This window comes from Prorops nasuta, unplaced genomic scaffold (genome assembly GCF_024137725.1).
Source record: "Prorops nasuta isolate Cenicafe-Biocafe unplaced genomic scaffold, Cenicafe_Pnas_1.2 PNAS00016, whole genome shotgun sequence".
Classification (NCBI taxonomy): domain Eukaryota; kingdom Metazoa; phylum Arthropoda; class Insecta; order Hymenoptera; family Bethylidae; genus Prorops; species Prorops nasuta.
The window spans coordinates 6,142,104-6,157,506 of NW_027116813.1; the positions used below are offsets into that span (position 1 = coordinate 6,142,104).

The 15,403-nt window shown below is 34.8% G+C and overlaps 2 protein-coding genes across 2 annotated transcripts; one reads left to right on the forward strand and one right to left on the reverse strand.

The window, feature by feature from the left end:
- Positions 1 to 1,367: 1,367 nt before the first annotated feature.
- On the forward strand, positions 1,368 to 3,407 carry LOC136779360 (uncharacterized). The gene has a single exon (XM_066736886.1). It carries the CDS (start codon positions 1,368 to 1,370, stop codon positions 3,405 to 3,407), a length of 2,040 nt encoding a protein of 679 aa, XP_066592983.1.
- A 10,207-nt stretch (positions 3,408 to 13,614) lies between these two features.
- On the reverse strand, positions 13,615 to 14,150 carry LOC136779350 (uncharacterized). The gene is made up of 2 exons (XM_066736878.1): positions 13,915 to 14,150; positions 13,615 to 13,848 (listed from the first exon to the last, which is right to left on the reverse strand). The coding sequence occupies exons 1-2, from the start codon at positions 14,114 to 14,116 to the stop codon at positions 13,691 to 13,693; spliced, it is 360 nt and encodes a 119-aa protein (XP_066592975.1). The 5' UTR covers positions 14,117 to 14,150; the 3' UTR covers positions 13,615 to 13,690.
- Positions 14,151 to 15,403: the final 1,253 nt, after the last annotated feature.

Here is a 15,403-nt window from a genome sequence, read left to right on the forward strand (position 1 = left end):
ATATGTTGATTCATAAAGGTGGACAAGATTTTTTTTTTCTATTTACTCTTTTAATCCATTTGTGTATACATTCCGAGTATACTGCGACAGACTTTTTGCCCATAAGTCCAATTTTTAGAGATTACAATACGATTAATAATTTTTTTAATGGAACACCATATACAGTGGTTGACTCACTTAATTTATTCCTTAAAGCAAAGAAGAATATATGCTTATAGTGTGGATAGAGGCACGTGATTTATAAAATATTAACAGGAGGAAGACATGGAGAAGGAGAGCTGAACGCTGATTTATACACATGGCGCATCGCTCATCCTCTCTCACTCCTAGTTACCTCTCTCCTCAAACGTAAACAAACTTGCCTATTATTCCGGTTTCTTGATGGAAGAAAGAGGCAAGGATTGATAGAAGTGTGTGGGAGTACGGTGGGTCAATACGTTGGTAAATTAAGCTCTCTTTCTTTTTCTGTGAATGAGAGATAGAGAGTGAGTGAATGAGTGAATGAGTGAGTGGGTGAGTGAGTGAGTGAGTGCATGTGAGAGAGAGAGAGAGAGAGAGAGAGGATATTGTTAAATTCCAGAGATAATGAGTGATTGCGGAAGGCAGAATGAAATAGTTTAATGACGGATTGAATGATGGTGAATAATTGAAAACGAAAGAGAGAATGAAATTGAATGACAAAGAGCGAAAGAGGATGATATTGGTGAATGGAGGTGAATGACGAAGCGAGTGAGAGAATGAAAGAGAGGATGAAAATGGTGAATGATGGAGCAAGTGAGAGAATGAAAGAGAGGATGAAATTGGTGAATGATGGAGCGAGTGAGAGAATGAAAGAAAGAGAGAAGAGAGAGAGCTTACACTATAGTCTTGTCACATCGTTAACACTCACTCATTTCTATTAATCTCCTGTCTTCCTCTTCCATCAATAAATCAGGGTAGTAAGTTATTTGTCTACTGTTTGAGGAAAGAGGTACCTAGGAGTAAGAGAGAGTTAGCGATACACTACGCGTGTACCAGCGTATGGTTCTCCTTCTTTATATATCTTCCTTCCTGTCGATGTTGAATAAATCACGTGCCTTATTTCCTTTCACCATGAACGCTTTTACTTCTAGGGTTAATTATATATGTGAAAAGACCTGCGTACTTGCATATATTATTATATCTGTTTTAACAGTTTTCTACAAAATTTGATTAATTAATCTTTATATGTAGTCATTGATTAATTACGATATTACGTACCATATTTGGTTAGAGTAAACTTTGATTGATACAGATGAAAAAAATATTGCTTTTGCTTTCTTGCTAATCTAAACAGATATTATTGAAGAATATAATTATGTAATTTTCATATTAAAACAGACACAAAGATGACGAAGGTTAAAAGATTTTCGGATTTATCTCAACATCAGAAAAATCGACGCCTCCGTAAAGGAAACATTTTAAGATCTGAAAGGCAAAGTAGCGCAGGAATATTAGCAGATAATATTGAACATAAAGGTTCTCCCTTGTTCGAAGCTGACAGTAATCACATATTTTCTGTAAATAGTAGCCCTCATGTTGAAGATATATCTGTAAATACTCCAAGCTCTTCACTCCTTTATAATTTTTTACACGTAGACGATACAGTTCTTGCTATTAATTATAAAGGTGTAAGCTCATTAGAACACCTGACATTACGTTCCAAACTTATCTTATGGGCCGATAAACATCATGTTCAAGGCAAAACTTTAACGTCCTTGCTAAAAATTCTGAGAGAAGAGGGACATCACGATTTGCCTAAGGATGGAAGAAGTTTAATGAGAACACCTCGCACTATAATCGTAACTAAAAGATCAGGTGGTGATTACTTTCATTATGGATTATTACAGGGAATATTGGATCAACTGTATCAATTGGATGAAATGATTCAAACTGATACGATTTTTATCAACGTTAACATTGATGGATTACCCCTTACAAAGAGTTCGAAGAGTCAATTATGGCCGATATTAGTTCAAATTGTGCATATACAATTAAAAATACCGTTTATAATTGGAGCATTTCACGGATTCAAAAAACCAAATGCAGAAAATCATTTTCTCATTCCTATCGTTGACGAATATAAAGAATTAAACACAAGTGGATTTACTTTTAATGGTAATCGGTTTTTTGTTCAAATTCGTTCAATCATTTGCGATTCTCCAGCAAGAGCCTTGGTTACATGCACAAAGGGACACAACGGTTATTTTGGTTGCAGTAAGTGTGTTGTTGAAGGTGACTATGAATATCGCAAAATGCTTTTCATCGAAGACAATTGCGCTCTACGTACGGATGAAGACTTTGCTTCGCGTAAAAACCCTGAGCATCATATAGGTATATCCCCTTTTGAAAATATTCTATTGCCGATGGTAACCACATTTCCTCTTGACTATATGCATCTCATTTGTTTGGGCCAAATGAAGAAAATGCTTCGATTATGGTTGTCTGGTCCTAAAAACAAGGGCACTCGATTGTCTTCGAAAGAAACTGAAAAATTGTCCCATCATTTAAAAAGTCTGAAGCCGTGGGTACCGCAGGAATTTGTTAGGACACCGACAAGCTTAAAAGATTTAGATCGATGGAAAGCAACGGAGTTATGGATTTTTCTGCTTTATTTAAGTCCTATTGTTATGGAGAATTATCTATCTATTGACGTCTTCAAACATTTTCTTGCTTTTCATTGTGCAATAAGAATCTTAACTCATTACGAAAATTATAAGCTATATAACGCATATGCTAAAAATCTTCTACGATATTTCGTGCAACAATTTCCACATATTTACGGCAAAGAACATATGATATATACTGTTCATAATCTAATTTATATTAGTGATGATTCGTTGCGTTTTGGGCCTCTAGATACATTTAGCTCTTTTCCATTTGAAAATCATTTGCATTCTCTGAAAAAATTATTAAGGAAGTACGAAAAGCCTCTTCAACAAATACATCGAAGAATTATCGAAGGGAATACTGCAACGCAATTAAAATGTAACTTAAAATTGCCACAATACCCTTCATTAAAAAAGAAGCTTATGAATCATACATCATTTAACGAGTACAATTTCTATGAGTGTATTATGTTCGAAAACTTTACGTTGTCATCTGCGAAGAGGTGTGACCGAATATGTTACTTGAAAAGCAACAAAGTTTTTCTTGTACGGCATATTGGAGAGAAAAATGGAGAAACTGTCGTCATAGGCCAAGAATTTATACATTATGATAGTTTCCCTCATTATCCATTCAACTCGAAAGATGCTAACATATATGTGGTTACTGACGACTTGGGAGAACCTTTAATAGTTAATACTAATCAGATCGCTTCAAAAGCTATACTCATTCCATGGAACGATAAATTCTGCGTTTTTCCTCTCCTACATACATACCATTAAATAGGTACTACAATTGTTGTATACGAATGCTAAGAGTAATAGTGGCTAATTTTAAATTGCTCCTTTATCATCCTTATGTAATTTCCTTTCTTCATAGATGTTTTACGTAGCTGTGGCGCATGAATGGTGTAGCGCTATTCCTAGCTCCTGGATCTCCTTAGATAAAAAATCCTGCATGTGGCCTTCTCATATTAAAGATCCGTCCAAATTAATTAAAAAGCAAGACCTTCCTGAATCTTCCTGGCAATCAGTACCCTGCAAACACATCTTAGGACCTTTCCGTAAATATTCCGTAACACAATATGGTATAAACCTAACATGAAATGAATGTTATTATTAATTTGTTTACCCGTAAATATAGCTACATATGAAATAGCTAGAAAAGCCGAAAGCCATTCTCAATTTATATCGTCCGATGAAGGTATAATGGCAACATTAAACGAACTTATTTCTGATCCTTTGCCGCAAAAGAGAAGAAGGAAGAAAAATGCAAAGTTCTTTGATTCTGAAGAATCATCACACTCTTCTGAGGAATCAGAGAGTCGTGTAATGAAAAAACAACGTTCAAGTAAATGTCAAAATAGTAATTATATAGCCTGGTATAGGGATATATTTCTTAATATTTGTGTTTCACGGATTTTCCTTTTATCTCCTAATTGAAATCATCTCTTTTTTCTATATCCAGAAGTAACGAAATCATCAATCCCACCCCCTCCTTCTAATTATGTTTGCACGGATAATCCTGATATACAGCAACATGATCCAGTTCCGAGCATATCACAGAATGGTACGTTTAGTATAACTCTGATATACATATAATTTTTAGGTGGTCTGTATCTTTTAAACGTAAAAAGAGATTGAGTATTTAGTTTTCATTAATAACAAATATATGTATGACTTTGTATAGTTGGGTAGATTAACAATAAAAGCAAGATTTATTTTTGTACGTAGTATGACTACTCAGAAACTATATATATTTTTTCATTTTAATGATTACTACATTTTTGTAACTCCTTCGTTTTATACATAACTGCTTGTTTAATGCAAATGAAAAGTTTTTAAAGTTTATAACCACCATATAATGTTTTTTAAATATTCCCTCTTGCAATTTATAAGAAATCGCCAATATATATAGCTTGTTTGCTACTTTCAACGGTTACTTTAAAATTCATTCAAATTAATGAAATCTAATAAATCCTCATATATTGTATTTAAGAGTTGCTCAACTTTAACATTGAAAGGAGTCAGTATAATTCAAATTTATAAATTTTACAGAAAGCACCTGTGAAAGGTCGAAGGTACATGACGCTCAAAGTCATACCGGGTCTAGAACTCCTGCCACTCAAAGTAAATTATTTAGATTGTCAACAAATCATTTAAACTTCCCTTCTTATCTTTTTCCACATCATCCTTTCCTTCCTTTTCAACAATTACTCAGATGATTCGACTGCCACCATGGACTTTGAAAGACAGAAACAAATGACGTCCTTCAAGAAAGGACCTACCATTTTCGTTGAAGCTGAAGAAGCGGTTACTCCTGTATATAGTGCCGGAGACAATACCTTAGAACCTCTCTTTCTGAACATTGATTTCAATGCTTCTTGTACTGCTGAATCTGAACCAGTTGAGAATACTGCAGGCCCTTCGACACTAGTTAATGATCGTAGTAAGTGCAATACATATTCAAAATATTGATTGCAAAATTATTATTTATAACTCACATTGCATATTATTTTAGCTCTTGCAAATGTGGAGCGGCTGCTTATATCGTTACATCGTAAAGCGGATATAATAATTAATCAGTTCAATCTAGAACATTCAATGGCAATGGAGGAGGGCTTGCTGCCGTTACTTCCATTTAACGAAAAAGCAGAATTTGAAAAGTTTTGTGAGGATCTGAACGACAATGCCCATATGAGAGATCAGACCGTATGTATATTTATTATGAGTACATGATTTATTACTTCATCTTTTTATCAATTAATATAAATATATATGTACATATCAAGAGACACGGTAGCATCTCGATGGCAAGTACATATAAAAGTAGATAATGACATATATGTGTATATTTTATTTTTCAGAAACGAAAAATTCTTTTAATCGGGGGAAAAAATTATAAAAAACTAGCTTACAATGTTATGAGCCAGTTTCTACAAATAAATTAGCTATGAGCCTAACATGGGATGGCCAACGTAATACAACTGGTATCAAGGCCACTTCATTTGTAAATATCCTGATGGGTGAGTATTTCCAAAACATATATTTTATTTTTTATGAACAAGGCCGTATAGGGTGAAAAAGAATACATTTGTGTATTTGCGAGTTGAAAAATTTCAAAATTACTTCATTTTCATCTATCTTTTTGTATATTATATGTACACGTGAATAATCCACATTATTCGTCGAACATTTAAGATTTTATATAAATTTTGAATTTTTTAGAGATTATTATGTAACTTCGTTAAAATAATATTTATTATTTTAGCGACTATATTAAATAGCCATGCAGCAAGCGCTTTGCAAGATGGCATTGCAACAGTATGCAAGGAATGGTTACGACGGGCTGGAGATCGATATAGGTACCACCAGAAGTAAGCTCGTGAAACTTAAATAGATCGTTATGGATTAGCAGCTATTTTGTTCAATTTTGTGTATAGTAATAATTACATGATATTTTATTTGTATAACTATATATTATCACTTTTGTTACGTAAATTTCCTAATATATTATATATATGTAGTCATTATACATACTCTATATATACAAATTATAAATAATATGGGAAATTTAATATAATTATCAATAACTTTAATAAATATAAACTTAATTTTTAATATCTGTGTAGATTTTATTGAAAAAAAAACCACGTAATTGCGTATGATATGTAATGACTTAAAGACGTCAGATTCTTTACTACCAAAAGACGTCATTTCGTTTAGTGCTAAAAGACATCTTTTATTTATAGCTAAAAGACGTCTTTAAGTATCTAGAAATCTGACGTCTTTAAGACGTTAGAAGTCGGGACATAAGACGTCTTTTCGGCATCCTTTCGGCGACTTCCTACACAAACTGAAAGATGTCTTTCAATATAGTCTGACGTCTTTTAGACGTGTTTTCGTCGTCTCTGTGCTCTCTGGGTCCGTGACCTTACCTACAGAAAACATTCAGAACAGTTTTCAAGCTGTAGATCCCCCTGGAATATCTCAGTCGAAGCATCGTCCGATGTCGGTTGAATGGAAATCTTCAAGGGTTTTATGTTATGATTTGTATATTTTGTTTTTTTTATTTGCAATACTTATATTACGGGGTACAGTGGAATGGTGGAGAGGTAACTGAAGAAACACCAATGTAAGGGAAAAAGCCTTCGGCATAAAAAACCCTCTTTATTGAAATACAAATTTACTTATAAAAAAATATAAATGAACCAGGAATTGTGCGTCCTGTCGAATCCCAGCCACTTAGCAACAGTATACTTTAATGGAGTAGACTGCATATTTCAGGTTATTCCAGATGACTTCCCAATAAAAACAGCAACAGCTTCTATAATTAAAAAAAATTATTTATATATTTATATTTATTATATTTTTTTATTAGTCTTTGACTTTTATTAACTCTTACCGATTTGGTGGTGACTGCCTGTCACACACAGCTAACATAGGCTGCATATTACGTAAACGTAATAGTAATTTGCCTACGCGAGACTGCAGGTTGCTCCGCTGCCGGTTGCTCCGCTGCCGGTTGTTCCGCTGCCGGTTGTTCCGCTGCAGGTTGCACCGCTGCGGGCAGCATTTGCAGGGCTACGGGCAGCGAATGTGGTCGCCGCAGTGGCTGCTGCTGATCAGGTATCGTGCGATACCCTCTTCGCACTGCTTGCTGCTGCTGCTGCTCTTCATTCTGCACAAATGGTCTCACTACTGCCACTGGCACAGAGGACTTCTCCACGTCCGACATAGTGAACTTTTTTTGTGGTAGCACAATTTTACGTCCGGAGCTCATGGTGTTTTACTGAAGACTAAAGTGAAGAGTGCTCTCCTCTCTTTACTCCAGATGAAGTTTACATATCTTTATCAATACATATTAGCTTTCTCTCTCTCCACTTCGGATGCAGTTTACATCTTATTATCAATGCGGAGAGAAGTTTATATCCATTTCTCAATACATATTAGGTTTCTTTCCGTTAACTCCACATGAATTAGTAAAAGGTATATTTACAATAATATTTTTCAAATTATTTGATAAAAGAAATAGTAAAGGTTAATTTACAATGATATTTTTTCAATTTGTTGGATAAAATAATTTAATAGTAAAAGAAAAAGAAATGTGGTGGTTCCTCTTCTTCTCTCTTAGTCTGCTTTGACGCAATATCTTTTTCCTCCTCCTCCTCCTTCTCCACTACTTTTTTCTCCTCTTCCTTCTTCGTTTGCTTTGACTCAATATCTTTCTCCACCTCTATTTTTTTTCCTCTTCTTCCTTCTTCATCTCCTTTGACTCAATATCTTCCCTAGTCTCTTTCTCTTCGTCTTTCTTCACTTTATTTTAAAAATACAAACAGGTAATAATTATGAAAAGGTAAAAAAAGATAAAATAAATACTTACATTCTTCATCCTCTACTTTTTTCTCCTCTTCCTTCTTCGTCTGTTTTGACTCAATATCTTTTTCCTCAGCCTGTTTCTCTTCGTCTTTCTTCACTTTATTTAAAAAAAAACAATAATTATGAAAAAATGTAAAAAATAAATACTTACAGTTTTTATGCAAATAAAGATGCAGTTTCCGTTCATACTCTTCGAAGTAACCATTGACGTATTCCTCTGTCAATTCTCTGGGAAGAGTGGGTGAAAGAGGAACAATATCCTCTTGAATCATGATTAATTTACACTTTTCGCAGCTCATTTTTTTTCCTGTGTGCAGCACCGACGACGGTATAAGATTGAATGAAGATTTGAGGACTTGTGTTCTCCTCTTTATTTCTCTAAATAGTTTTTAAAGAATCACATATTTGCTTTTATCCACTTGGCAAAAACTGACACCTCCTCGTACGGACAGTGGATACGTTCATTGTCCAAGTTCGTCTCTCGAACATGTAAATTACAAGGTGTTTTTTCAAAATCATATAATTTAATTAAATCCTTAAACTTAGGACAACCATACACTTCTAAATTGATATTTTCCACATTCATTCTATTCAATATATTTTTTTCAATATTCCCTCCCTTGTAGGCTACTACGGGATTCTCGCAGGTTAAGCAGTCCCTGATAAAATCTTCAACATCCTCCTGCTCGTATTTCTCGAATCCCGTATCACTGTATTTTATGCCATACACCATATTGAGCAAATACCACACGGTTTTTTTGTCTTTCTCACTAAGGTTGTTAATAGTGTCACGCAAACGAAAAGATGCGTAAGAAATTTGGTTGCTTTTTAAATCAATTGTAGCTATATCTTTATATTTAAGTTCTTTTTTATAAACTAAGAAACCTTCTATATCCATTATGTGAGTTATTCTATGCATTGTTGCGCTCGCGCTATTCTCGACGAAGAAACAAAACAAAACTGAAATGAAGCTCCGAAGCAATTCCCTTAGAGAGGAAGAATTTTTATCGTTTCTTTAAAATATAAAGTTACATTTGATAAGGAGTCCATTCTTTCCTAATCAAAGAAAGATATACCCTCTGCATAATCTCCGTAAGATATTTTTTTTTTTCCTTTTGTAGTATACTGTGATTAAAATATAGGTAACAATCACAATGGGGGAAAAAAACATTGAATTTTAATACGTTTAGCATATTTGTTCCCCTGATGGAGGGGGAAAAGAAATTTTTTAAATGCGATAAAAAAAAAAGATCATTCAGTATTGCATCGAGCGACTGACGACGATAATGACACCGACATTCGTTGATTTTCAAGGTTTTGTATTGACCGACAAAAGTTTTATAGTTAAAGAGTTTGCGGTGTTGCGTAATAATGAAGTGTATCACAATGTATTTTCACCACCATTTCAAGAAGCTTGGTTGAGCGATCTCGAGAGAGAACAGAATGAGTAAGTACTTTTTTTTTAAACAATAAAAAATATAATGTTTTTTTTCTTTTTATAGTTGGCTTTATTTTAATCGACATGGATTCAATTGGACCGACGGTCATTCACCTTATTACAAGTATAAAGATGTAATAAGAAAGTATGTAACGTCATACGAGGAAGGTTGGATTTTCGTGAAAGGACTGGAGGAATATGAGTGGTTGAAAAAAATTTGCAACTTAGAAAATATATACAATGTGAAGGAGTGTGAGTGGGGTAAATTTAGTCTTAGATGGAGTAAAAATTTTGAACCACCGTTACCAAAGTGCATAAATTATTATGGTATATGTTCACTGCAAAATGTCTACTATATGAAATCTGTATATGATCAAAGAAATAAATGAATTCTGAAAAGAAAAAAATTGATAACAATGTATATCAATGTCAGTATGCATCTCGGACGAATCAATGGGATGTGTAGATAACCCTTCTTCCATTCTCTATTCGATATATATATAAGCGTTACGCTTCGCGAGAGACGCATTCATAATTATTAATTTATTGTTGTCTACCGTATGACAGTCATAAAATTTTCTTTAAGAAACACAAAATGTCTACTGAATTGCGAAGAAAATTTTTTACAATTAATAGCGCGAACGAATACGATGCATGGGTACGAGAATGTCGCGAGCATATTCGACGATTGAGCAACGCTGATCGAGCTTTGCCCGTTGGAACGCGTCAAAAGAATTTCGCCGAAATCGCGTGAGTAGATAGGCTAGGATGGTTCTGGGACCGCGTGGCGAGGGGGTCGGGGTCCCGCGGGGGCAAGGGAAGTAGGGGAATTGCCCCCTCTCCTCGTGCGCGGTTGTGCGCATGCGCATCGTCCTCCCCCGACGTTAAACTCGTAGGGTTCACACGTGACCTCCCCCCCTCTAATGTTAAGCAGTGGACGCCTGAGAGAGAGAGAGAGAGAGAGAGAGAGAGAGAGAGAGAGATTCCAGCAGAATAGTAGGGTACACACGTGGTCCCCCTTACGTTTATCCGTACAAGAGAGAGAGCCCCCCATCCCCCTTACGTTAAGCCATACAAGAGAGAGAGAGAGAGTAGTGCGATGATGCGACCTCCCCCCTCTTACGTTAAGCAGTGTACGTCTAAGAGAGAGAGAGAGAGAGAGATTCCATCTTTGTTCCTCTGTAGCTGATTCTTTGCAATATTTCTAGTACGGGATACAGTGGATTGGTGGAGAGGTAATGTAATAGAAAAAAAACATAAATTTAAGGGAAAAAGCCTTTCGGCATAAAAAACCCTCTTTATTGAAATACATATGAAATATATATATATATAGGTACCGCAATAAAAACAGCAACAGCATCTATAATTAAAAAGAAAAATTATTTATATTTATTATTAATATTTATTATTATTATTTTTTTGTATTAACTCTTACCGATTTGGTGGGGACTGCCTGTCACACACACACAACCTAGCAGCTCACATAGGCTACATATTAGGTAAACGTAATATTAATTACAGCCTACGCGAGACTGCAGGTTGCTCCGCTGCAGACTGCTCCGCTGCAGGTTGCTCCGCTGCAGACTGCTCCGCTGCAGGCTGCTCCGCTGCATGCAGCATCCGCAGGGCTATGGGCAGCGAATGTGGCCGCCGCAGTGGCTGCTGCTGTTCGGGTATCGTGCGATACCCTCTTCGCACTGACTGCTGCTGCTGCTGCCTCACAATTGGCCTCACTATTGCCACTGGTTTGGAGGAATGTTTTAGATCCTCCAGCGTCACTTTCTTGTCCGGTAAACTAACTTTCCTTGTGGAACTCATGATGGTTCACTGAAGACTGATTTGAAGAATGCTCTCCTCTACGTGTTCAAATTTTCTCTCTCTCTCTCTCTCTCTCTCTCTCTATACTCCAGATGAAGTTTATACATCTTTAACAATACATATTAGCCTTCTCTCCACTTCAGATCAAGTTTACATATTAGCCTTCTCTCCACTTCAGATCAAGTTTACATCTCATTGTCAATGCGGAGAGAAGTTTATATTCAATTATCAATACGTATTAGGTTTCGCGATCGACTTCTTTTAAGGCGAATAGTCCATCGTCGTAGATACTTATCATCCGCTCTGTAATAAGAGCGGAGCCTACGTGACCTTACCTAAAGAGAAGTGGTTGGGACGTATTTGAAACACTTGAAAAGATTTAGGAGCAGTGTTCAAGGGTTCTATTGGTGTGAAAATGACTCTCAAGGCAATATAACTGGAAAATGGTTGCTGGCTTGCGAGTACCGTTATTTTTTAAAAAAAAAAAAACCTTATGGATAAAGAATTTTTAAAATGTAAATATTTTTCTTAATAAAAATTTTATAGGTATTTGAGCGATATAATTCCCATTTTGTTATTATTCAATAAAAAGGGAAATTGTTATGGATTGATGGAGAGGTAATTAAATAAAAAAAAAAATTGAAGGGAAAAAGCCTTTCGGCATAAAAAACCCTCTTTATTGAAATACATTATTGACTGATGATATATATGTATTTGCTTGCTTCCACCGTGACGAAGTAAGTTGTACCTCAGGCTCGTAACTTGTGTTCCCCCGTGACGAAAGTCTCAGATTGCGCAGCCTCCAAAATTTCTCTCTTCAAAAACATATTTGAATTAATGTTGTTCTTCGTTTTCCTCCTCCTCATCTTCCTCCTCCTGCTCTTGCTCCGCTTGCTCTAGCCCTTCTTGTATTCGATTTCTGAGCTCCACTAGTTTTTCAACAATTACTATCAAATCTTCTTCCTCTTGCACTGTTTCCTCCATTTCACCCATTATCTCCACAAGTTCTTCAACCAAGGCGCTAAATTCAGGAATATCCTCCGGATTCCTCAACAAATCTTCGTCCTCTTCCTCTATTTGTTCCTCTATTTCACTTATTATCCCCACAAGCACTTCAATCAAGGCATCAAAATCAGGATTATCCTTAAAAATGTCTCGTTTTTTAGATGTAGCACGGAACATTGTCACTGTCGTTGTTAGCGTTAAAATGATCTCAAGATTTTTCGTCACTAGTCGCTCAGATGCAAAACGATCTCCCAATGAAATATGAACTGACCGATTACGCACGTACATTTTAGTTAGTCAGATACCTTTCTTTATCAATACATATTAGTTAACTCTTTATCAAAACATATTAGCCTCCTATCCGAGAAGCGGAACGCAGTCAAAGAGAATTTCAATAGAGACCTGATACGACGAACGTTAATAATAATAATAATAATAGAAGGAGAAGGAGAAATAGAATTTTGAGGTTGTGAAATGAACGATATTTTTTTGTTATTTTAATTAAAATTTATAAATATATTTTTAATAACATACATAAAAAAAAAAAGTTATAATTGAATTTAATAATAATAAAATATTATAAAAATGAAGTGGTAGTGAGAGTAGCAGTAGTAGGAGCGGTATCATCTACGAGAAAAAAAAAATTAGGAAAAATTATACTACTTATCCAAGCACTTGATAGTTTTTTTTTTTTTTCATCGATTCTTACCGATTGTTGGAGGTTTCCGTAAATGAATTCGACAGTAGCTGGAGAACGTCATTATCCTCGTCGAACCGTATTATATTTTCTGGAGAAATTTATTCCCAAATTTCTGGCTCCCACTCTACTTCACTACTATAATCTAATAGATTAGCCTCATCATCATCATCATCATCATCATCATCATCATCATCAATATTTGATGTTGATTTTTGCCGCTGAAGCTTCTTCCTCAACATTCTGACAATCGCGGTCAACGCGTTGTTATTCACTTCACCCCAATCTCCTTCCAAATCTACTTCTTCTTCTTCTTCCTCCACAAATTCATCCATATTCTGAATGTTTTCAATATTTTGTTCAATATTTTGTTCAGTAGTTAATCTGTACAATTTAATTGCACCCATTTTTTTCTTGTTGAAACTGTCACGTCAAGCAAACTCGGTAGACTGAGAATGGTAGAGATGTAAGCTCAATACGAAATGTATAATTATTATTATTTTCTCTATCAATACGTATTAGATTTCTCCACTTCACAATAGCTATTAACAGCCTCCTCCTCCTCTTCTACTACCTCGTCCATACTTTGGATGATAACGTTTTTCACGTGAATTCAAGGTTGAGGAGCAGGGGTTTGCTAGTTGAACAATCGTTGTAGTTTTTTAAATAAAATTAATATATATTTTTAATAATATTTCTACAATAATTTTTAAACTATTCTATAAAAATTTAATAATAAAAGAAAAAGAAATTTGGTGATTCATCTTCCTTCTTAGTCTGCTTTGACACATTATCTTTTTCCTCCTCCTCTATTTTTTTCTCCTCTTCCTTCTTCATCTCCTTTGACTCAATATCTTCCCCGGTCTGTTTCTCTTCGTCTTTCTTCACTTTAATTTAAAAATACAAACAGGTAATAATTATGAAAAGGTAAAAAAGATAAAGTTAATACTTACATTCTTCCTCCTCTATTTTTTTCTCCTCTTTATCTTCTTCTTCCTTCTTCGTCTGCTTCGACTCAATATCTTTTTCCTCCTCCTCCTCCTCTATTTTTTTCTCCTCTTTATCTTCTTCCTTCTTCGTCTCCTTTGACTCAATATCTTTTTCCTCAGTCTCTTCGTCTTTCTTCACTTTATTTTTTTCTTCTTCCTTCTTCATCTCCTTTGACTCAATATCTTCCCCGGTCTCTTCGTCTTTCTTCACTTTAATTTAAAAATACAAACAGGTAATAATTATGAAAAGGTAAAAAAGATAAAGTTAATACTTACATTCTTCCTCCTCCTCTATTTTTTTCTCCTCTTTATCTTCTTCTTCTTCCTTCTTCGACTCAATATCTTTTTCCTCCTCCTCCTCTATTTTTTTCTCCTCTTTATCTTCTTCCTTCTTCGTCTCCTTTGACTCAATATCTTTTTCCTCAGTCTCTTCGTCTTTCTTCACTTTATTTTTTGAAGAAAAAAAAATACAAACAAATAATAAATATAAAAATATTAAATAAATACTTACAGTTTTTATGCAAATAATGGTGCAGTTTCCGTTCATACTCTTCGAAGTAACGATTGAAGAAATCGTTAATTCGATTGACGTATTCCTCTGTCAATTCTCTGGGAAGAGTGGGTGAAAGAGGAACAATATCCTCTTGAATCATGATTAATTTACACTTTTCGCAGCTCATTTTTTCTTACTGTCACCGACGATGTTGTAACATTGAATGAGGCTGCGAGGACTTGTTTTCCCCTCTTTATTCCTCCGATGAATTTTAAAGAGTCACATTTTTGATTGTATCCACTTGGCAAAAACTGACACCTCCTCGTACGGGCAGTGGATACGTTCATTGTTCAAGTTCTTCTCTCGAACGTGTAAATTGCACGGTGTTTTTTCAAAATCATATAATTCAATTAAATCCTTAAACTTAGGGCAACCATACACTTCTAAATTAATATTATCCACATTCATCCTATTCAATAGATTTTTTTCAATGTTCCCTCCCTTGTAGGCTACTACGGGATTCTCGCACGTTAGGCAACCTCTAATAAAATCTTCCACATCCTCCTGCTCGTATTTCTCGAATCCCGTATCACTGTATTTTATACCATGCACCATATTTAGCAAAAACCACACAGTTTTTTTGTCTTTTTCACTAAGGTTTTTCATACTGTCACGCAAACGAAAAGATGCGTAAGAAATTTGATTACTTTTTAAATCAATTATAGCTATATCTTTATATTTAAGTTCTTTTTTATAAACTAAGAAACCTTCTATATCCATTATGTGAGTTATTCTATGCATTGTTGCGCTATTCTCGACGAAGATAAAAACTGAAATGAAGCATCTCCGAAGAAATATCTCCGTAGAGAGAGAAAGATTTTTTAAAAATATAAAGTTACATTCGATAAGGAGTCCATTGTTTCTTAATCTCTGGAAGATATTTTTTTTTTCCGAAGAAAC